This window comes from Vanessa tameamea, chromosome 13, assembly GCF_037043105.1.
Source record: "Vanessa tameamea isolate UH-Manoa-2023 chromosome 13, ilVanTame1 primary haplotype, whole genome shotgun sequence".
NCBI lineage: Eukaryota > Metazoa > Arthropoda > Insecta > Lepidoptera > Nymphalidae > Vanessa > Vanessa tameamea.
Genome location: NC_087321.1, coordinates 2,675,541 through 2,699,213, shown reverse-complemented (window position 1 = coordinate 2,699,213; position 23,673 = coordinate 2,675,541). Strand labels below are relative to the sequence as shown.

Sequence of the window (23,673 nt, the reverse complement as noted above, 5' to 3'; positions counted from 1 at the left end):
GTCGTTTTTTCAAGTTGTCAGCACAAAATATATATTAGATTTTAAATTAACATGGTGAGTTTCATTACTATCAGTATTTAAAACGGGACCATGTTTTTTATTTTTATTTGGTGGAGCTCGATATTTCGACATTCACGAGACTCTCATGAACAAGACGTTCGTAGATAATTCACCACGAGCTCCACGAAATAAAAATAAAAAAATATGGTTTATATCCCGTTTTAAATACTGAATATGTATATATATTTTTAATTTAATGTATAATAATTATAATCTACAAATCGAAGTTATATCGATTTTTTCCTAAACTAGTTCTGTTGAGGATGATTTTTACCGTGAACGTTTGGAGAGGATTTAAAATCATTGTAATGTACAGCCGTGAGCTATGGAGCGAAAAAATTCCATAATCTGTAAAGCGCACTCAAGGTTTTTCGAATGCAGTGTGCAAAAATGTTTAAAACGACTATGACTTAAAAAAATAATGGTATTTGTAACATATATAATCTATATTGATATTACTAGAATGTTATACATATATTTTATTTTTTATATTCCAGTGTGAACGTGGGTTGCGGTCCGGCAGAAGAGCGCGTGCTGCTGACAGGGTTGCACGCCGTTGCCGACATATATTGTGAATGCTGCAAGACAATGCTGGGTTGGAAATATGTATGTGCACAACAAATTATACCATACAAGTCATAACTTGCTATTTTAAACTACATTAGACATTGTATATGTTATTGTTTTTATATGGAATCGAACGATAAGAGCTCTAATGCAATTGGACATAGAATTTTTTTTCGTGAAACCCCTGTTTAATTTTTTATTAAGAATTACATTTTTAATTTTATATCCCATTCCTCGAATAAAAAGTGCCGTAGTACTGCTCTATTAACGCCACCAAATTTTAAATCTGTAGCAAATAGTTAATCAAATTTCAGTACGTGTATTCTTGTTGCACTTGTGTGACAATCCGAAAACGTTAAATATTTTTTTTTTAGTATTGCCACACTAGAGGATTTTGTATATGACAAGTGATATATTCCTCCATTTGTATGTAATTTAATCGGTGGAATAGAATAACTACTGAGTTTCTACTAGGTTTCATTTATAATCGTTTGTAACACAACAAATTTAATATAATCTTCTAAAAAGACAAATTAAAAATGCGTATAAGAGACGACTTGATAAAATATATTTTAATTTAAATTAATTTGAACGAGTAACTTTTAATAAGGTTAACTTTTATTAAGGTATTTTTATTGAATATTAAAATCTTAATCGAAAGTAAATAATATTCAAATAATGAAATATTTGACTAAATTCAGAATATTATATTAATAATTATTGTTTATTTACCTTTTTTTTATCAAAAATGAGATACGATTGTTTTATTATTATTTTTATCCATTGCAGGAGTACGCGTTCGAGTCGAGTCAAAAATACAAAGAAGGCAAGTTCATAATCGAACTCGCTCACATGGTGAAAGAGAACGGGTGGGACTGAGCGCTCGGCGCGGGCGTGCTCGGACTATAGTGCTGTGACACGAACTCGTCAATTACTGGTCAATGTCGATGTCGATACTCGGTGTCGCGATGTGAACCGACATGAGCTCGCCACGCCGGCGCGAACCCTCGTGATGACACCACAGGCGAGAATGCTCGCCTACCGACTATCGATGTTTGAATCGGATTGAACCACACGAATCGGCCACCTACTAAAGAAGTTATTTTTGTCAAACATAAGAATTATTATTGAAATATCGTCGGTGACCGATTCGTGAGGTTTTCCTATGTGTATTGAATTATCGTTAGATTCGCGGGATAGACTGTTAGTTCGCGCGATGGACCGCGGGATTGTCTTCGGCTTCAGCGCTTGAGCATCGCCAGTGGTTACATATACATAAGTAATCGATCTCAGCCGCCCCAGCGTTGGGCAGTGGGCTTTCAATTTATACTAATTTAGTTTGTATTCAAACGATTTGAGTTTCGCCTCACGGGCGGATGTCTTAAGTTGTGTTAGTTTAATATTTACACATAATTGCTGTATTGAGAGAACACTAATACTTTCTCTTGTCCCCTTAACCTGTGATAAGTATGTTAGTGTAGAATTTTGAATTTCTTGAAAGATTTTCTCAAGAGTTGCTCAGAGATATCAGATGTACGTTCCTAATTATTTCAGCTGTACAAGATTGCTTTATTTTATTTTTTTTTCGTTTTTCGAGAAAACTAGTCGAAACTATAGATAAATACGGAGATGTATTCCGTTCTATTTTGATTTGCGATGATTTTATGACTTATAATTTTTAGATAAGATACTTTAATTTGTTCCTTTGTTATATTTTCTTCGTTAACATTTGAAAATGAAGGAATACAAAGGAGGTTTAAATTTAGTTTGATATTTTCATAAACGTGATAGTAGCTGGAGAGAGGAATCGATGCAATCGAGGACATTTTTATATAGAAGAAAGGTTAAGAGCGATGAGTTTTATTATTCATTTATTGTTTCCATTAAAATGTAATAATAATAAATATATAGTAGAGACATTTAACCCCGTATATTTTATCTTAATATGCATATGTTACTTCATTTATATATAATAATGATGTTATCAATGTAAAAAATGCATGAGCTTCGATAACCCGTGATTTTCTATCGATATCGATAAATCGATTTTTTTACACATCTCTATTATGTATTTAGCAAGAGCAACGAAACAATTTTTTAAATTGTTTGATAGTAATAACTTGGATTGGAAGGCTTACACTAATTATAGCATGGTCTCCGTAATATGCAAAAAAAGACGAAAAGACAGATTGTTTATGTATGTAAAGTACAATGGAAAAAATACACAACTTTTGTTTTCGTTCTTTTCAATCAACGGAGCGTTCATAATATAACAGGTCTTTGCTCGTCAGTGTTGTTGTTGCGAGGTACATGAAAATCGATTTAAAACGCTAACGCGTATATCTTTAATGACATTGACGTCCGACTGAAATAGAAATAATGGACACATCAATCCGTCTACGCTTAATAACAACGTAAAGTAATAATAGCAAAAATATTAATGAATTTTATTTTATCAACTCGTCGATCACCATCACATCGTCACTTTAATTAATTTTATGTAGTTGTCAGACTCAGTAGTTTCTTCATTTAAATTATTTGCGTCACTTGAATTTAGTGGGTTTGATTGTCTAGTGTTGTGTGGCATCTGCCTTATATATAGATATTGAAATTATGACAGTGACATTATTATTTTTTTTAATTCTTAGTCATTATTAACACAACCCTGCAAATATCCTTTTATAATAATACAATATTGTTTTAAAATAACTTAAATTTTAACAGCGTAGTCGGAATATGTGAATTAAAAAAAAAAAAGTTTCCCAAAGGATTATACTGACGTTAACAGAATTGTCCAGTGCAAATAAGCTTTGAAAGGTTTTTATCTGTTATTTTACACAATTGAAATAACAATTGTGATGTAAAATACGACTAAAAAGAAATATCAAAAGCAATGAATTTTTGCCATCGCTAATATATCAGAGCGTTGAAACTGCCACTAGAGTATACATTTGTAATATACATAACTAATATAATTGTAAAATTCAATGTAAGTAACGCTCGTTCGATGATAATGTGTTTATTTTAAAAATAATTAAACTAGATGACTAAATAGTTCTTCCGATTCTATAGAGTGTGACAGTTGTCTTGTTTGTACAGCCCAATTTCGTTGTTATACAAAAGTACCAGATTTTAGGATCAAAACTTTTTACAAAACGATTCATTATAACACAATACAAAGGCTCTAGTCTTATAATCTGGTACTTTTTAGCATTACATATTATATACAAATGTAATCCCAATCCTCCTAGATCTAAGAAATCGATCCTGGCAATATTTCTGATAATATAACGGGCCTAAATGTGACAAAACGTTATGTGAATACATAAATCAAAGTACTTTAATGTATAGGACTCAGTTTGGCTTTAATATTAAGTGTTAATTAATTCACCTATGTGCAAAGAGTTCTGTGATGTTCCCATACTGTTTGAATAGTTTCGATGGTATCAACTGTGCTTTTCATTATAGCACCACGAAAAGCACTCGTTAAAACGAAATAACGATAACGTTATTGGTTATTTATAATGGTATTCGTTTAAATAGCATAGTCGATATGCTTTTTAGACGCTACAAAACTATTGGTGTTCAATATGGTATATGTATTATATATGTGATAATTGAGATCGGATACGTCTTTTTTATAAATTATAAGGTTAATCGATAAACGCATTGCAATTTCACATGTTCTATGTAATCGTATATCTGTTAACATAAGGTAAAAATATTAAGACTACACATGCACAATGTTCTATGAAAATCTAAGCTGAGAAGACACTGTCCAAGGCCCGTATTAAAAATTAGTAAAAAAAAAATTACTGGTATTAGTTTTAACTGATAGAATAGATATTTTTTTTATAGTCCCGTTACTCGTTCGAGATATCAATGTTGACGAGTATAGATCTCCGGTACAATTTTGTGGTGTTCACACTTCATACATGTAGCCTTTTCAAAGTGTCAGATATTTTCATTTTCATGAACATTTTGCAATTAACTAATCGAACTTATTGAGATTGTCACAGTAGTTTATAATTAACACTCTTAGACCTAATGTATCTTGATCTTTGCCGTTTAACACGACAGTCAAAAAAAATATCATGGTGACGTTTAAAGTGAGAAATAAAAAAAAAAGCTAGATTTCTGTGAGGCATAAAGTATTTTTCTACTCGATCGTTTAGGGATGCTATTAGATATTTTTGGACCATTGTTAAGATTGCGATCAGTACTGGGGAGGTAAAAAATAAATGTTAGTTTTCGTGGATGTTGGCCGATTACGGTTGTTGTTATCGAGATAAGAATTAAATATACGCTTTCGAAACTGTAAAACAAATATGCACCTATTATATACCCATTTACGATTTGGTATTTCAAGTTTAGGAGTATTTTTTTTTAATTTTGTATAATACATTTCTTGTCATTTAATTTACACTATCTCAATAAAATCACCAGTCACTGTCATTGAATCTATTCAACATTTATTTTGAATTTTTTTATAATCATTATTATACATACGTCGTATCGAACATATCACTCACTTTTATATTGAACAAGTTTCTTAGATTCTTAAAACGGATCATAGAAATACCAAATCGTCCCGGTCTTGGAGTGTTAACAGATGGCCAAGATGCCGGTTATAACTCGGTGCATCTCAGTGTAAATTTCGCATATATAAAACTAAGGTATCCCGGTAGTATACCAATACCGCTTAATATTTTTGTATTTTCCTAGTATGTAACAAAGCATTATAAAATTACGTGGTGTCTTCTAATGATTGTGTATGCATTATGCTATAGATGAGTATTTCGTAAACATTTGGTTGAAATAATAAGTGCGTAATAAAACACTTTTTCGTATTAAAAAACTTGTATTATTTTTAACCATCCTCCCTTTTGAAGAGAGACGTGTGAGAGAAGTGCAAGAAAACTAAACTAACTGGTACCAAGATATGTTTAGTATCTGATTTTACTTATATCAAAAATGTACATTTATGTAAAAAATTGTTTAAAAAAATGTCTAAGGTCTGATTATGACATTATCTAATAACTATTTAGATCTATATAGATTATTGTTATACATTCCGATTGGTATATATACATTGAGTTGGGCTCGCTGCGCCACTTTTTGAACTAAATATTGTTCCGTAAACATTGAACGATTGAACATTTCCCGTCCGCTGCAACTAGTTTAAGTAACCTCAGTCACGGCACACTGCCTAACATTTTCATATGCCTTAACTCATTTAAATGTGCCTAAAGACCAATTTTCATCATATATGACGAACTTTCATATAAACTTTAATTCCATATTTAACCCCCTTAAGCGATAAATTTCGAAAAAGCGATTCTTAGTGCTCACCCACGTTCCATAAATTAGGCTGTGCGATCTATGTTCAATAACCTTTAGGTGAGAAACGCAGTGGTAAAAAAAAAACCAAAAAAATAAATATGGGAAGTTCAACGGAAGTTAAAAAAAAAAGTTAAAAGGTAATGTACTTTATTTTTTACACAATAACATACATCAAAAAGTAACAAGGTAAGTATTATTACCTTAATTATAATTTGGTTATGTACATACTTCAATTCAGAGAATAAAACGTTTTTCCGTTTACATAAAAATAAATATTACTTTATGATGTATTAATTAACTTTGAAATCAACATTTTAACAAATACATTTTTAGACATTTAATATTGTTTTCTATGAATTCATGACAACATTTAAAAAAGTATAATTATTCACTATAATTTTTTTTTTACTACATAAAATAGTCTCGAATACCATGAAAATTTAAAATTGATATTTTAAATAAATTGGAAAGATGTTGTTTTTCCATTCAATCAAAATTTTTCGATGCTAATAATTTAAGTCCATGCAGAATTACAATGTTTCTTTAATACACAATATCTAAACCTATTAGACAGAAGATGGCTATCTTATTCCTATGGCATCAGCATTATCATTCGATTTGCCTTTTCTTATTTGCGGTCGCCTATATAAGGATTCAGTTGATTTTAAGATCGTACGCTTGCCAAAGTTCACAAATCTTAGCATTCAATGATTTTGGACGGTCGAGACGTTTACGAGATATATTGTATGAATCTTACAAGACAGGTTAACATGAAATGACTCATTTAATCATCTAACTCTTTCTTAGAAAAAGGATACGAAGTAATTTAAACATGTTAAATAATTCAAATTCAGAAATTGTATACAAAATAATCGGACAACAATACCAAAAATCATTAAAAAATCAACATAGTTCATACATTTTAAATTCTTTCATAAAAATTTCATAAACACTACTAAAAATCTATTATTACACAGATAATAAAACTTTTTACATCGAAACTGTATTCTTGAAACTAGACATGATGTATTTCTGGTCATCTACTTCATCTTTGAACACCAATTTAGCTTGATTGATCTGCGTGCTCGATAGCGTGGGTAGTTTCTTGAAAAACATCTGAAAACCATGTTTTTTTATTTACTAATTATTATTAAACCAAAGGTTTTACACACCTGTTAAGTCTGGTTTAGTCTACGGCAATTGTGAAACGCAGAATGTAATACACAATTTGACCAAAAAACAATATTCACCTTCCGCGTCATGATCAACATTCCATGCACCTTCTTCATATGTTCTTTGAGTAGAGACATCCGAGGATATCTGCAACATTTTGTATATTTTTCACATTTAACATATCATCGTTCGTATCATACAATCGTTTCGTGGTATACCGCCTTTAATTCTTCAACACTACTGTACGAAATGGCACAGACTTATTGGCAAAAAGGCCTCGGGAACAGTGGTCCCGGTCCCACGAGCGTGGAGTGCACTGACCGCTTGGGACACAGCTTGCAGGCGCAGGGCGGCGGCAGGCGGCGGTGCTCGCGCCGCACGTGCAGCTCCAGCGCCGCCTTCTGCGAGTAGCGCTTGGGGCACTCCGAGCAGCCGAACCGCTTCTGGGCTACAAGGGGGAATAGTCAACTGCGCACGTTATATCATTTTAGTGCACTGCGTTGTGTTTTTGTGCAAACACTGAATCATTTTGTGATCTCTCACTTTAGTCAAATAGGATGAGGCCTCTGGCACCACCGAAGTAACCGACTGCTTATCGTCTATCGTCTTTGAGGCACAAGAGCGTACCGACTTTCTGACTATGTACTAGCACGAGTAAATTATTGAAATAAATACAATGAATACAATGTATAGCCTCACGTCTGTGGGTGTCGAGATGCGCGACGAGGGCCGCTTTGACCTTGAAGCTGCGACTGCAGTAGTCGCAAATGAACTGCTCCGAGCCATGCTTTTTCATATGTCGCTGATAAACCAAATAAATAATATTATTATTACTTTAATTAATAAAGAATTAAGTTCTTATATTATATCTATCCTTTAAATAAAGTCACTAAAGAACATTGGAGCAGCATGGTGGAATATGCTCCAAACTTTCTCCTCAAAGGGAGAGGATGTCTTAGGCCAGCAGTGGGAAATTTACAGGCAGCTAATGTATAGATGTTTCATAGTTTTGTGCACGCACATAACGAAATCATAAGCAAAAAAGTAATTCTTTCTTTTTTAAACTTTTCTACTAGGTACACAGTTACACACTGATACGTGTGTGTGGGTACGGAATGATACGGGGTGGTACCGGGCGGCACGGGGTGGTACCGGGCGGCACGGAATGGCACCGGCTGGTACGGGGCCGCGGCGGCTACGATGACGACTCACGGAGAGCGCGGTGCGCGAGGTGTAGGCGGCGGCGCACAGGCCGCAGCGGTGCGGGCGCTCCCCGCGGTGCAGCAGCTCGTGCGCGCGCAGCGTGTACTTGCTGCTGAACGACGCCGAGCACTCCGAGCATTCGAACCTGCAATGGCATGCACGTGTTTATTACCACTCACATCATCATTATGAATATAGCACGGTGACTGTGGTGTGTGTCCCCAATAAAACATATCATCCAAAAGTATTGAATAAAAATAACTGATCAATTATTTATAACAATTATTATTATGCTAAGTGATAATAATTAAACTTTTAATAATAACAAATAACTAAATTGGTAACAATCAAAAGAATTGACAATCTGTCTTGCGATTGAGTTTAGAACTCTCAGAAAATCTCGGCTATGCCAATCAACAATGCAAATTTAAAAGAAAAAACATTCTGATACAACTCATTGTCTTCAAAGAATAACAACAATATTCTTAATTAAAAATTTCAATAATATTATTGATAAGCTCACTTCTTGGGCTCCTCGTCGGTAAAGTCGGGCAGGTAAGGTCGGGAGCGGCCCTTCCGGCCCAGCGTGAGCGCCCGCGCGCGCAGCACGATGGCGGCGTCCGGCGAGTCGCAGCGCTTCTCGTGCTTGTATAGGTTGGTCGTGCTGCAAATATATTACTATAAAATTAGACTCGCAACACATTACGCTGGAGAAATTCGTTAAGGATTTGTTTTCAGTGATATACTGTATTTGTAAATGTTACAATGAAGTTACCTACACATTGTAACAACACAAATAATTATAATCTAGTCTAATAGTCGTAATCTTTAGATTGTTAAATTCAAAAAGATTGAAATTTGAGACGAGACGGCCCAGGTGTTACAACGCGTGCATCTTAACCGATGATTTCGGGTTCAAACCCAAGCCAGCACCACTGATGTGCTTAATTTGTGTTTATAATTCATCTCGTGCTCGGCGGTGAAGGAAAACATCGTGGCGAAACCTGCATTTGTCTAATTTCAATGAAATTCTGCCACATGTATATTCTACCAACCCGCATTGGAGCAGTGTGGTGGAATATGCTCCAAACCTTCTCCTCAAAGGGAGCGGAGGCCTTAGCCTAGCCTAGTGGGAAATTTTCAGGCTGTTAATGTATGTACGAGATTTAAAAAAATATTAAGTATATGTTATACATACCTTCTAAAATTAACACCACAAGCATAACAAATAAGATATCTCTCTCCATGTTTCTCTTGGTAGTGTCGACTTGCTGCTGGAATTGATTCTGAATGATGTCCACACTGGATGCATCTTAAACATAAATGTGATATGTATAAGAAAAAACAATTACTATATTATTCATTACTTAACATATTTGCCAGATGACACTGCCATCGTATTCGTGGCAGACACTTGGTCTTCTTTGAAGAAAACAGCGGAATTAGGACTTAAAAAAATTGCAAAGTGGCTAAATGACAACTTATTGACTTTGTACATTTCCAAAAAAATTACGTTTGCTTTACGAAAGCTAGCAGCACTCAACCAAAATTTGATTTTATGATAAAGATTCATAAATGCCCTGACGACCTTGAGTCTGATTGTGACTGTCCTCAAATAAATAAAGTTGCTAGTGTAAAATACCTTGGTGTTATGGTTGTCGAAAGATTATCTTGGTATTCGCAATTGGAACTGATGATAACTAGGGTTAGAAAGTTTATCTGGATTTTTAAGTCTCTACAGTATGTATGTGCAAAGTCCTTATTATAAAGTGTATATAGCTTTAGTACAATCGACCTTGGGCTACTGCATTCCTGTATGGGGTGGAGCAGCTAAGACTAGATTCCTTGAACTGGAAAGAGCTCAAAGATGTTTGATAAGGGTGATGTACAGCAAACCATATAGATTCCCTACTACTGCACTGTATGAGATAAGTGGTCTTCTTACGGTGAGAAAACTGTATAAAGTAGCAACAGTATTAAGGCTCCATAAAAGCTTGAAATATTTACCTCCATCAACAAATAAACGCAGGAAGTACACAGTGCCATATAATGAATCTATCAAAAGTAAATTTGCCTCAAGACAATACTCAAGACAATCTATTTATTTGTTTAATAAAATAAACCAGGAAGTGGACATATATTCCAGTACATACTATGATTGCAAAAAAGCCTTAACAGACTGGTTATTAAAATGTAATTATAAAGAAATAGAATCCTTGCTTGAATACATCACCTAACACACTATTCGAATAAACAACACAGGCAAACACAAACACACGCATTCATACAGTCACTTATACACACACACAAACACAAATACACACTCAAACACATACACACACTCACCGACAAACACTGCTCACAAACATGCATAAGCCATCACACTCACAAAGACTCAATACCCTCATACCCTCATATCCTCACGCCCCACATACCCTAATACTGTTATAATAATACACATTTTAGATAAAATTTGTTATTATATTACCATGATTGTCATTATTTAAATTTTATTATGAGCAAATTATTATATAAAGTATAGTATATTTTGTAACTACAGTCTTGTAGTACTTACCTCTGATTGTATAAGGGAAGAGCGGGGCCTCTTACTACAGGTAGTGATATACTTAAAAGGGGGTACCCAACGATGTATAAACAAGTGTACTACTTTGAATGAAATAAATTATTTTTATTTTTTATAATTTATTTTATATTTATGACCGTATTAAAATTATAGCTATATTATTAAAGTGTTAGAAGTTTACCCATACTGAGATTTAGTAAAATTGTAGACAAAACAATCAAAATCTTTATCTCTTATTATAATTTTCATTATCTCTAATCATATGATTAATATAATAAAATATTGTACTTACTCTAGCATTATTCCATTCATTATAAAGTAGTCTTGTGGCGGTGGCGGAGGCTTTGTACCTTTCATTATTTCAACGAGACATTTTGTGAGTAAATAAGGATCCTCTCTCAATTCAGGGTATTGTTTTCTAAGTTCCTTCACATATGACATCCTTTCGGACGGTTTAAGCATTTTAGTCCTATGACCATTACTTCTTACGTGTACTTTATTTTCACTTTCATCAGACATATAATCACTTGAATCATCAAGCGACTCTTCTATGTAATCTGGAATATATTCATCATCACAAACACCGTCGTCTTCATATTCACAATAATTAATCTCATTCACGTCTTCATTTAAGCTTTCTAAAGGTTCATCCTTTACTATAGATATTTCGAATTCGGTTGAATCATTAACTTCATCTGCATTTTTAAATAACTCATCAATAACTTGCACTATTTCACTTTCGTCTAAGTTTTCTTGTTTAATTTGTAAAGGCGCGGGAAATGTATCCTCATTCTTATCACCAACAATAACAATAAACATATCTTCGTCGCCTTCCATAATCTACAAAAGAATACAACTAAATTTTAATATAATATAGGAGCTAAACGTTTTTTAATAACTCTTAAGCAATTATTAGTATTTATGTTTCAATTTATAGAAAATAATTTGTATTTTGTACAAGTACTTAGAAATTAAATTTTTTGGTAGAAATCTTTAAGAAAGGCAAAAGCTTACAATCATACGTCTCACTATTTTAATATTTGTTTTAGTAGTTTCAATTCATAGTTCAAATCCATTAAATTTTTATTCACTTACCAAGTTTATCAATATTTCAAAAACAGTAGGTCAATAGAGCCTCGATATTATTTTGTTTCGACTTCGTATAAAATGGCTCTTTTCTGTAAGTCCTTTGCCTACTCAATTAATGTGGCTGTCACTTTGACAGCCACAGATTAAAAGAATTATATTTTGTTACTTATGTTTTTGTTTCGTTTATTAATTGATTATTATTATTAGATCAAGAATAATGTATATTCCATTTTATAAAATATATTTTTAAAATAGTTATAATTTGAACATAATATATTCATCATAAAATTAATGTAGTCAATTTAATCTACATTATGCAGTTAGAGTTAGAGCTTCTATGTAATCAAAAATTGACAATTGATGAATTAATTAATTATCACTTGTTATCAATAATCAATTTGTCAACACTCAATAGTAAGGAATATGCAAGGCTTTCTGTCTTTCAATCGGTTTTTGAAATAAAAAACTCACTAGTTATAATTTTTTTAATTTCGTGTTTATAAAAACTTATAACTTCGTTAATATAATGGGTGCTACAGTTGAAATTAATTCTTTTTCTAAAACATTTCCCATTTGTAAAACAACAGCGGTTGAATCGAATTTACAACAAACATTAACCATTTTCAAAGGTTGGCTGAATTTAATATTTGTTTCATGAAAGAAAACGCGTTGAACTGATTTTTTTTTTATACTTTTTTAATATTTATCGAAATTACTAAACTGTCATTACGTTTTGCAGAACTTGTAATGGAGTTTCAAGAACTATATACAGAAAACCAAAACTATAGAAGTTTATATTTAATGCGCAACAAAAATTCTGAAAGGTATGATTTTCAGTCATAAGAAATTGTAGGATAAAAGAATCAGTAATAGAATATACCTTTTTTTTTTCATTATATGTATAATGAAATAACTTTATACATGTTTTATAAGTTCTATTTTTTATTTTGATAAAGACAAAAATCAATGACAGCATTTTGTTTTGATTGTTAATTATAATGGTTTAGAATTTTAAATGTGAAAATTATAAGATTTTATTTATATCATCAATAATTTGCTCCTTGTGGTAAATGGTCACTACTTATCATTAACAAGGAATGGTTTCAGTATGTACCATACAATCTGAGGTGTTATGCTCCCAAATAATTGTTATTCATGTTTTATGATAACTCATTATTATTCATAAGTTATATTTTCCAGTGTTATATGATGATATATTTTTCCATTTTCTTTATTAGTGCAGTAACAGTCTGTAAATATCCCTCTTTTATTCTTAGACCTCACCTAATCAGACAAGCTTTGGAGCTTATACCAACACAAGGCACAATTTTTATATGACACACGCAGGTTTCCTCACAATATTTTCTTTCTCTGCCCAGTATGAGATGAATTATTAGCCCAATTAAACACATGAATATTCGGTGGTATTTGCCCTGGTTTTAAAGAGTATCCTTTGGTTTTAATTTAAATTCTCTAACCACTCGCTTTATTATACTAATGAATAATAATTTTAGTTTATTTATTTTTAGCCAAACATGTAAAACATGTGAAGAGTTAAGAAATAATATATCCATTAAGGACGAAATCTTAGATTCCGTGGGTAAGTCTCTAAAGTTTGATACTTATGAATTATGATAATTAAATAAATATAAGAATTAAATTTAAGTTTCATTTGGAACTACTTGAATAATTTGAAGTCATTTTAATTTAGTTAGTTCAGTGAATGAGTATCAGATAAAATGTGCTACTTTTTTCTTATTATATAAATGCGTAACTGATACTAGTACTTATGATAGTCAAAAGTATCTTTTCTGTGAATTTAAAGGATACTATGATCCTCATTTAAAACATTATATGTCAAAGTTACTTCTATTACACGAAGTTTTCATTATAATGTACCCTTAACATTGTGTATTTAATGAATTATGGAACTCAATTAAGAAATAATTTATGGTAGGCTACTTGGACATAAATTATGGAAATTAAATAAATGTATTTAATCATTGGACAATTTTGGCTTGCACAATATTTTACTGTATTAAAACGTGCAACTGCAATCCCACTGTTGTTTGCTATTGCAATACAAATCTTTTGTAAATAAAATTTTATAGCAATAAGCTATTGCTTTTAGACTAATTTGTTGAACTAAAATATTTAATATATCAGTTTCAGCTTTAAACAAACTGAGTAGAACAAGGGACTTTAATATAATTGATACAATATTTAAATTAATAAATGGTGATAGCAATATAATAAGTTCACCTAAAGATAACAAATGTAGAGTTGATGAAATGGTCACAAGTCCATTAAAAGAAGAATCATTTAATGATGTTTCTCATGAGGAATCTGTGTCAGAGATAAAAGGAACTACAGGCCGCAAGAGCCCTATAATTCAAAGTAAAAAGTTAAAGTCTAACACAACACATTCCTTGAGCTTGAAGGATAAGAAGAAGTGTCCTGAGTCTTGGTATGTTCATGATTATTACAAAATTAATATAATAATCAACTTTTCTATAAAAGTATTGAGTATTGAATTGAACTATTTAAGCGAACAATATGCTGGTTATATGTATGTTACGTGGCTGCCTCGTTAGTCTAGTGGCTAGGTTATAAGGATGCAAATCTGATGTATTGAGTTTAAATCTGTCAGGTCTGGTTAGAAGTGTATTAAATTTTGTCTTACTTTTGCTGTAAAAGTAGTAGTAGTAAGACCATATATTTAAAAAAAAATATGCATCATAAATTAATATCTTATAAGAGCTATAAGATCTTTACCTCATATTAGTAATAAGGAAATACAATCAATACTAATTTCTTTATTCAATACGGTAGCTATACACTTAATTATAAAATCCATATTTCTAATTTTAGGCCTACACCAGAAACAAAGTGTATAAAGTTATCATATCCTACACCAACACGAAACAAGCCATCGGGTAGACTGAAACAAGCTCGTCTCAACCTGGTCAAGATGAAAACCACAAGTGTTGTAGATCTCACATGTTCTCCAGAGTTAGGACGGAGTTATAGCGCAGTTAATATGCAGGTAATTGTTTATTAACATTTTTTTTTTAAATTTATAGTGTAAGGCAGATGTAAATTGCCATGTGGTATTACTTGGTTCCACCATAGACATTTAGCATTGTAAAGGAGTATTGCTTATATCAGTGGTTCTAAGCCTTTTTAAATGGAAATAAAAATTTATTTTATGTCACCATATACTTGAATTCATATAAGAATTTTTCGAATGCGATATAAAATAGATAAAAGATAGAAAATAAAAAAAAAACTACATTGGAAAGCTGGAAATCTAAAATCACAGTTTGTTTAGACAGAGGGTAACTGCTAACACTTCCCCATACTAACTTTACTACTTCTTCCCTATAGGTTAACTTGTACCAATTTAGTAATATGGGGATACTTATATTAATAAATCGGTACATATTATATTTCTGTATAATCTTTCTTTGATAGTTGAGTACTGAGCATGTACAATGTTGTTAGTTCTTTTAATTTTATGTTAAATGATTTATTTCAGTGCAACATTAAAAAGGAGGTGCTAGAAAACGATGATACAATATTACCATCACCTACGAGTGGTCCAGTGGTCCAGTTACCTATGTAAGTGTTATAAGTGTATTTACACTACCTATGAATTTTGTTTAAAGGGAATTAAAAATATCAGTTCAATAATGCTGTTATATTCCTTCAAATGTCTATTTCATGACGACAGATAGATAAATTCGTGTTAAACTAAATGATATCTCAATAGCATAACCGTATACAGTAGTCTATGGTATAAACTAAAAAATATTTCTAACAAGTCAGTGAACAGCGATGGACATAATCTGTACATATGTGTGCGTTAACATACACATATAAACTCAATTCCACTATATTTATATTTTTATGAGTCAATGAGAAAATATATAAAAATTAAAGAAAAGTATGATACAAGTATATTTCAATATTATTTGAGTAGAAGGCCAATACGTGTTTAAAAGAATTTATTTGACATAAAATCAAACATTTCCAGTTTTAAATCAATTATAAAAGAGAGTCCAAGTAAGTTCACAAAACCATCGTCAGTCACGAAGATCAAGATGGAACTCGAGACCAAGGATCGCGATACGGAGAACATGTTCCCCGGACAAGTTACGAAGAAAGAAGTTGAGCAATCGATTAATTTGTTAAAACAGTACCCGAATAGGTTTGTGTTTACTTTTTCTTAAATCTATACTGATATTATACATGTGGAAACAACTTTGTCTGTCTGTTAAACCACTAAACCGAATTTGATGAAATTCGTATTAGGCAAGATTAAACTCCAAGGTCGACCAACCCCTAAAACGCCATCGAAGCCGCGAGCGACAACACAAAAAGACAAGTAGACTATGTTTATTTACGAAGAAAGTTTTATTTCCAGAGAAAACTATGAGAAACATAATGCTGTAGCTATTTTGATGTACTGTTTGAAGTCACCCTTCTTTCACAATTTTTCACTAAAAATATATTAATAAGATTCATGTTGTACCGAGTACTATATACAATATATATTATATGAGCATATTCTATACACTTTCAAAAGCCTTACAATTAACAGCCTCGTCATTTTTTTTTTTACTAAATATCACCGTTCAACCAGTGACCTGGTACATTCAGCCAATACAAATTATACAAAATAAATATTTTTTAATGAAGTAGGCTCATAAAAATCGTTTTGAATCGTCGTGTAACAGTGTTGGATTAAATGTAAAGCTACCACCGATTCGCTAAGTAGATTCTACCGAGAAGATCCGGTGTGTCAGTAAAGATTATAAAATTTTTAATTACGTTACAGTTTACTTGAACAAAGAATATATTGATTTTGATTAAGACAGAACAAAATTTCTTAAAACAAAATTTTTATAATTTAATCGTTCAGCACTCATTCTAACGTAAAAAAATGCGATTTAGTTCGGGTTAGACCGCTGATTGTAATTTTCGGCTCGGCTTCTCACCTCTAATCTAATCTGCTGTTCTTTTTTTTTGTATAAAGAACGACGAATTTAATTAATTTTTACGTTTTCTTTTACACAAGGGAACAATTTTAAAGGTACGTAAAATAAAAAAAAATGTTAGCTGTAAATATAACAATAGAGACATAACATAATCAATTCATTTTTAAATTATATAAATTAAGTAAATAAGTTTTTTATTTTAGAGTACATAGTTTTTGAACGCATTAAAACTTTGATATTTTAATATATAGGTTCAAATCACCATTAAAAATGGAAGATAAACTAAACGACGAAACTCACTGCGCTGATGAGAGTATTTCCCTACTTCAGCATGTTAAGAAGATCGACGAAAAGATTAAGAGAGTTAATAGGTGAGGTTAATATTTTACTTATTGCTAACTTAGTGCAAGATCGTCTGAAACGCCCCCCCCCCCCTCTTATTCTGCGAATCAGCAATACTTACTATTGGTGTGTTCCAGTTTTAGGGAGGGTTAGTGTAGTTCTAATCGCATGAACAATATTTCTTACAGGATTTTCATCGTAGGTACAAAATATCCATTCTGGGTCCACCGTGGAAAGTCGTCTTGTGCATTGAATTTTTTAACAAAATATATAAATTTTATATGTAATTCTAATTAGTAATTGAACATTCGTCACCTTATCAAGCAATAATTCGTAAAAAAGGAATGTTAATTTATGGCTGCATTTAACTATAGTATAGTAAGGATATTGAAAAACTGAATTAGATCTGTTATATCTATATTTATCTATATTTTGTTGTCCACGCTGGGCCAAGATTCTATGAAGAATCTCCTTTAAGAATTTATTGTAAGGGTGTAGATTATGAATTATATTTTGATTTTTGATACTGTTACAGTCCGCACAAACGTCCCCTGGTTGAGAACGTGAACTTGATAAATACCCAGAAACTCGCCGACACTCAGTCCAGCGTGTCGATACTACAGGGTATTGGCCACATAGAAGCGAAGACCGAAATCTCTAAAAGGTATGATCATCTCGATTTCATAGATACTTTATGGTAAGGCATTGTGCAAGTCCGCCTTTATAAGTTACCTCTCATTACTTACTTGGTGGTAGGGCTCTGTGCAAGCCCGTCTGGGTAGGTACCACCCACTCATCAGATATTCTACCGCCAAATAACAGAACTCTGTATTGTTGTGTTCCGGTTAGAAGGGTGAGTGAGCCCGTGTAATCACAGGCACAAGGGACATAACATCTTAGTTCCCAAGGTTGGTGACGCATAGGTGATGTAAGGAATAGTTAATATTTCTTACAGCGCCTTTGTCTATGGGCGGTGGTGACCACTTACCATCGGGTGGCCCATATGCTCGTCCGCCAACAAATACCATAAAAAAATCAACACGTATACGACCGCAAAATAGCAACATTTAGTATTGTCGTGTTCCCTTTTGTAGGGCGAGTGAGTCTGAGTAACTACGAATAAAAGGATTATAAAATCTTAGTTCCCAACGTTGGCGGCGCATTGACGATTACGACCGTATAATTATTTATATAAGAACGACGTATATATTAGTTTGTTTATATTTCCAGTGATGATGTCTATGGGTAATGTTTTTTTTATGTACTAGGTATGCGGACGGTCAAATAGCCCACCTGATGGTAAGTGGTCACCACCGCCCATAGACATTGACACTATAAGATATAATATCCATTCCCAATACAAAATGTACACCAATGCCACCAACCTTCGGAACTAAAATGTTATGTCCCTTGTACCTGTTGTTACACTGGCTCACTCACCCTTCAAATCGAAACATAACAATACTAAGTATTGCTGTTTGGTGGTGACCGTTACCACCCATCGGGTAGCCCATTTGCTCGTAAACCTGCATATTGCCTATTTGAAATTTTAAAAATTTTTTTTTTTTAAATCAATACTAAGTACTAGCTGATCGCTTCCCCTTCTCCAAGCAGCAAAGTCGTGTATTTTATGTACCTCTTTTGGGCATAACTCTTTTAAGATATTTTTTAATTTTTTTTTTTTTTATAGGATAAAATGTAACATAGAGCCAGTTTACAAGGAGCCAGTTCTACGAAAGAAAGCCGAGAAACGCGCTCTGCCCGGCTGGAGCTGTGAGGAGTGTAAAAACGTGAGAACCAGCCCTAGAGATAGAGTTGTTATTGTTTTGTTAAAATTAAATTCTGCTAAATAAATTTAACGGAACAAAGTAGTATTGGCCTAGCGGTTCCGCACCAGGATCACTGAATTCTTTATATGTATCCACCAAACCGTATTAGAGCAGCGAAGTGGAATAAGCTCCAAACTTTCTCCTCAAAATAAGAAGCCTAAGTCCAGCAGTGGGACTTCTTTTTATTTATGTCTTGGTAATATAACATATTATGACTATGTAAGCAAGTTTGTAATTGTGTAGTTGCAACTTGTGAACTGGTATTGGAAATATTTCCTAAATAACTAACTGATGTATATATGTATCTACATAGTTCAGGATGTGCGTATAGTTTATTTCAATAGTAGTTTAGATAAAAAAAGAAACACCTTAGATATACGTTTTCAATGCGATTTGCTAATATATCTGCTATATTATGTCCAAAAAACAATTCTATATTAATTAATTTAAGTATAATGTTTATAAGTACAAAACGATTTTACCTATCTACCTATACCCACTTTAATTTTACTTCCAAAGTTCTGATAACAACTTCACAGATATACATACGTCATAATTATATACACAGATTATTAAAAAACTCGACCAATGAAATTATGTTATTTCAATGTCAAAGCTGTTTATGTGCTTTTACTGCGATCGGAATAGACTCAATGCGTTTTAAGTTACAAATGACCTGACATAGATCAAAGATTAATTTTCATTTACAGTTCTACGACGAACTCTACAAAGACGACGTAGATATGCTCGCGAAAAAAATGGATGAGTGTTCCAAACATCGAGGTAAGAATAATCCCATCAGGCCGAAAACACCCGATGGCTTCTGGAACCCTCGCTGGGAGGTTCCCCAAGACACTGAAGAGTTTAACTTAAGAAATAATGCTATGTAATAATGTATTCTTATCAGTTGAATAACTTTTAACATTGATAAAACTTTGAATAAATGTGTATGAAACTTTTAATGATAAGTATATAATTTGATCGATTATTATATAAATTTATATCTGAAATAGAACTTAAAAATATTATCCAACTGTTAAAATATCACGAAATTAAATAATCCTGATTTTTGAATTTTTTAGGGTTCAATGGTCAAAAATTAATTCATATTTGCAAAACTTATACAATATTTAATTTAGCACATTTTTTAATTAATGTATCATTGATTTTAAATTTTAACTTGCAAAAAAAAAACTGAACACTTGTTATTGTTGTTTAAATATTTTAGTTGAAGTTACTGCATAGATATTAAAAACCTGCAAGACATTGCGGGTATTAATTATGTAACAACAATAACTTAGTGCATAAACAAAAATTTTTAATATTTTAAATATTATAGAAACAAAAGTGATACCATATGTGATTTTTCTACTGCGATGCATTCTGTACCTTAAACTGTTTTTTTTTTTAATAAATAAATTATTCTATACAAAACTAGTTTATTTTCATAAGTCAAATAAGTCAACTCATAATATTTGCATATTACCTTTAGTCACATGAGACAAACCCTGTAGATTATTTCTAAACTTTACTACAACTAAACAACTACAAAAATTTACTACCAAAATAAAATCATTGGAAACATTTGAATCTCCAGAATGAAAACTGCTGTCATTATCATCATACAAATTATTAACAATTTTTATGTTTCGTTGTTTATATGAAAACTTATCAAGGATACAGTTATAGCAATATTATGCACAGCCCATTCTAAGGTCAATGTATACTAGAGTGCAGTGTACTCTGTACTTGATGACTCAAATATGTAAATTAGGATATAGAACTGTGCCAATGCTCAAAATAAAATGACTTTCGAAATTTTAGTTGTGGGTGTAAGGTGATAAAAACAGCATTTAGAGAACACATTTTATTCTCAAAAAAAACAGAATATTACAATTTGTCACTAGCTTAAGTTAAAAAAAAAGATAAAATGAAATTAGTATTACATATTTTAACTGAGTAACATTTTTAGATTTAATAAAAAAGGAATAGGGATATTCTCTGTAACAACTCACTGTTTAGCTTTAATAAGGATATTATTGTGTTAATGAAATTTAGCATTTAAAAATAGCATTAATTTACAATTATTTGAACTGAAAATTTAAGGTTATTTGATATATATTTTATATTTAATGCTACAACAAATTTACACAGGCCTATGAGAGTTTTTTAGCTTTCTGGTAGAGTGTATCGACAACTTTGCTCATGTGGTGGATTGTTTCTAAAACTGTCTCATACGTCTTCTCCAAAGGTGACTCGTCAAAAACAATCAGAACACCCTCACCCTGATCCAGTATGCCATTCAATTTTTTATCAAGGATCATCTGCGATAATTTCTTCTCTACTTGAACAACTGGCAAACGGATACATTTAGCTACATGGTCAACTTGAACTCTCATATAAGGCTCCACAATGCGACATAAGTTTTGTTCCAACATGGTGTCATACAGTGCTCCGAGATGGGCACGCACAACTGCATCTTCTTCAAGCTCTGGTTTATAAGTTTTTAATGCAGTTTGGAAATCGGCCAGAGATCTTTTGTGAGATGCAGTTGCTACAGCTCTCATAGCTTCCAAATCTTTTCCGGCATATTTAAGAGCAGCTTTACTACTACAAACAGTTGCCACTTCTTCAGCTTGATTGAGCATAATTTTAGACAACAACATATATTTCAGAGCAGTTAAAGCCTTAGGACTGTCCGCTCCATCATATCCTTCAAAAGCTTCATAAAAGTATGAGTAAGCAGTTTTAAAGTCTCTCTCATCTGCAGCATGAAGTATTCCAGATTGTAAGTCGAGAGCAGCCTGCATTTTTGGAGGACAATAGATAGCATTTGCCGTTGTTCTTGCTGATGTCAAGGAGGCACGCGCTTTAGGTAAATTACTAAGAGCATGATAAGTTTTACTCTCTAAAAGAAGTACTTCAACTAACAAATTTTTGTCATCTAACTTCTTTAACTCTTTCAAAAGTGCTGTGGCTAAGTCTAGAGCTTCTGTGTACATACCTGTGTCGAAATACAGAGCGATAAGCCTCGCCTCCAGGGACTGTCGCAGAAATGTACGGCGTTCTTCCTTTGCCCATTCTATACACTCTTTGCACAACTGAACTTCAATTCCTATGCCGGCTTCCAAATCCAAGAAGAAGTCTACGAGTGACCGCACTAATTTTGCTGCCTTCGCCTTACTTATCAAACTGAGAAATGGTCTAGTAGCCTTGATCAATTCTGCGAGTTCCTTGGCTTTACCTTCTTTCTTGTATTTCTCGCCGAGATTCAATATGCCTTGTTCTTTCGCTCTAATGTTTTCCTCGTCATCTTCAGGCAGCTCTCCTGTGCTAATCATTTTGTCAGTCATGCGAACGTCTTCGTCTCTGTTCGACGATGAGACTCGTGACCTCTCGAATAACATTGCTCCGGCCATAATGTATATGTTTACTACTTAAAAAACGTATATTAAAATGACACAACAACAGCTACAATTTCTTTGTAATTTTGTATAATCGCTAAGTCATCGACGACCTTTTCAGAAACAAATCGTAGACGCGGTAGGGTTACCGTTCTAAATAATTAAAATATTACTTTTTCCTACTAAGGGCACGTGGTAATTTACAATAATACTACTAAATTAGTTTATCGATCTCCTTAATAAAAATATAAATTATAAATAAAAAGAATTGACACATTTACTAAATATTTTTTTGAAATAAAACTTGTAAGCCACGTAACTTCAAGGTTAATAAAATCATTAAATAATATGGCTCGACGTTCTTTTAAAATAACAATGGATGATAAAAAAGGTATAGAATTTCTTTTCGATATATCAAAATTAATAAAATATTTCTATGAAACACCAGTAATTTTTCTTACCAGACTGGATTATTCTGATAACATATTTAATACAATGTGTTCAATGCGATCAGCTCTTCAGGGTGGTTCAAAAACGGAAATAATTGATATAATAGTTGATTTTCATATCCACTGGATATACACAATTAAAGAGTTAGATCAGTTTTCTAAACGGCTTTCTAATGATCTTACTAGAGAAGAAGTATATCAAGCAGTGAGCTTCACCATTGATGCTATGACCCATCGTCTAAAATATTATCAAAAATATATGTTAAAGCATCGACCATCCTTATCCAATGAAAGTCAAGCTAATCTTTTAACAGACATAGAAATTGTTGAAGAAATGCACAAAGAAGTAACACGAGTTCTTCTAAACAAATTAAAATGCTTTAGAAGCTTTGATAGTGATGCCGAATTTAAAATAAAGATTAGAGATACTTTAGAAGAACTTTGCCTTTGGATTGATAAAATAACCGATGAATTAGCTTATCAATTAACCAAGTATATTAACGTAACTCACATTGAAGATTTAAAAAAACCATTGCAACAAATTGTCGAAGACTTAAAAAGATCAAAATCTCCTTCGGTTCAGAGATTGTTAGAAAATTTTAAAGGAAAAGAATTTAGCACAATGATACG

At 32.3% G+C, this 23,673-nt stretch overlaps 4 protein-coding genes across 15 annotated transcripts in view; 2 read left to right on the top strand and 2 right to left on the bottom strand.

The window, feature by feature from the left end:
- The window catches only part of LOC113398032 (protein yippee-like), a 95,938-nt gene extending 90,453 nt beyond the window's left edge, over positions 1-5,485 (top strand). For all 10 annotated transcript variants that reach the window (XM_026636607.2, XM_026636602.2, XM_026636606.2 and 7 more), the window contains 2 exons: positions 558-666; positions 1,417-5,485. In XM_026636607.2, coding sequence (XP_026492392.1) covers positions 558-666; positions 1,417-1,506 — 199 coding nt within the window. In that variant the 3' untranslated portion in view covers positions 1,507-5,485. The remainder of the gene's footprint in view (positions 1-557; positions 667-1,416) is intronic.
- A 905-nt stretch (positions 5,486-6,390) lies between these two features.
- Positions 6,391-12,138, bottom strand: LOC113398031 (zinc finger and SCAN domain-containing protein 12-like). 2 transcript variants are annotated; one of them, XM_026636593.2, is made up of 9 exons: positions 11,945-11,986; positions 11,223-11,770; positions 9,545-9,658; positions 8,870-9,010; positions 8,356-8,491; positions 7,843-7,945; positions 7,465-7,591; positions 7,221-7,290; positions 6,391-7,086 (listed from the first exon to the last, which is right to left on the bottom strand). In XM_026636593.2, exons 1-9 carry the CDS (start codon positions 11,948-11,950, stop codon positions 6,961-6,963), a joined length of 1,371 nt encoding a protein of 456 aa, XP_026492378.1. In that variant the 5' UTR covers positions 11,951-11,986; the 3' UTR covers positions 6,391-6,960. The 2 variants fall into 2 exon arrangements, with proteins under 2 accessions (XP_026492378.1, XP_026492379.1); XM_026636594.2 differs by lacking the exon at positions 11,945-11,986 and adding an exon at positions 12,026-12,138 and having other exon boundaries at positions 6,394-7,086.
- Positions 12,139-12,511: 373 nt separating this feature from the next.
- LOC113398030 (uncharacterized) lies at positions 12,512-20,258 on the top strand. Of its 2 annotated transcripts, XM_026636590.2 has the most exons (11): positions 12,512-12,648; positions 12,759-12,843; positions 13,549-13,619; positions 14,186-14,486; positions 14,891-15,065; positions 15,558-15,640; positions 16,056-16,229; positions 17,271-17,390; positions 17,897-18,025; positions 19,052-19,151; positions 19,901-20,258. In XM_026636590.2, the coding sequence occupies exons 1-11, from the start codon at positions 12,546-12,548 to the stop codon at positions 20,078-20,080; spliced, it is 1,521 nt and encodes a 506-aa protein (XP_026492375.2). In that variant the 5' UTR covers positions 12,512-12,545; the 3' UTR covers positions 20,081-20,258. The 2 variants fall into 2 exon arrangements, with proteins under 2 accessions (XP_026492375.2, XP_026492376.2); XM_026636591.2 differs by lacking the exons at positions 12,759-12,843; positions 13,549-13,619 and having other exon boundaries at positions 12,515-12,648.
- A 784-nt stretch (positions 20,259-21,042) lies between these two features.
- On the bottom strand, positions 21,043-22,751 carry LOC113397887 (26S proteasome non-ATPase regulatory subunit 11). The gene has a single exon (XM_026636414.2). It carries the CDS (start codon positions 22,607-22,609, stop codon positions 21,347-21,349), a length of 1,263 nt encoding a protein of 420 aa, XP_026492199.1. The 5' UTR covers positions 22,610-22,751; the 3' UTR covers positions 21,043-21,346.
- Positions 22,752-23,673: the final 922 nt, after the last annotated feature.

What these genes read in the sequence shown, in the direction of transcription:
- LOC113398031 (XM_026636593.2), bottom strand. An exon ending in TGTGGTGTTAATTTTAGAAG is followed by an intron (nt 9,011 to 9,544) that starts GTATGTATAACA and finishes ATATATTTGCAG; the next exon opens with CACGACCAACCTATACAAGC. An exon ending in TGTTGATCATGACGCGGAAG is followed by an intron (nt 7,087 to 7,220) that starts GTGAATATTGTT and finishes CATGGTTTTCAG; the next exon opens with ATGTTTTTCAAGAAACTACC.
- LOC113398030 (XM_026636590.2), top strand. Translation starts at nt 12,546, where the DNA reads ATGGGTGCTACAGTTGAAATTAATTCTTTTTCTAAAACATTTCCCATT. An exon ending in AACATTAACCATTTTCAAAG is followed by an intron (nt 12,649 to 12,758) that starts GTTGGCTGAATT and finishes TACGTTTTGCAG; the next exon opens with AACTTGTAATGGAGTTTCAA. An exon ending in AAGAAGTGTCCTGAGTCTTG is followed by an intron (nt 14,487 to 14,890) that starts GTATGTTCATGA and finishes TTCTAATTTTAG; the next exon opens with GCCTACACCAGAAACAAAGT.
- LOC113397887 (XM_026636414.2), bottom strand. Translation starts at nt 22,609, where the DNA reads ATGGCCGGAGCAATGTTATTCGAGAGGTCACGAGTCTCATCGTCGAAC.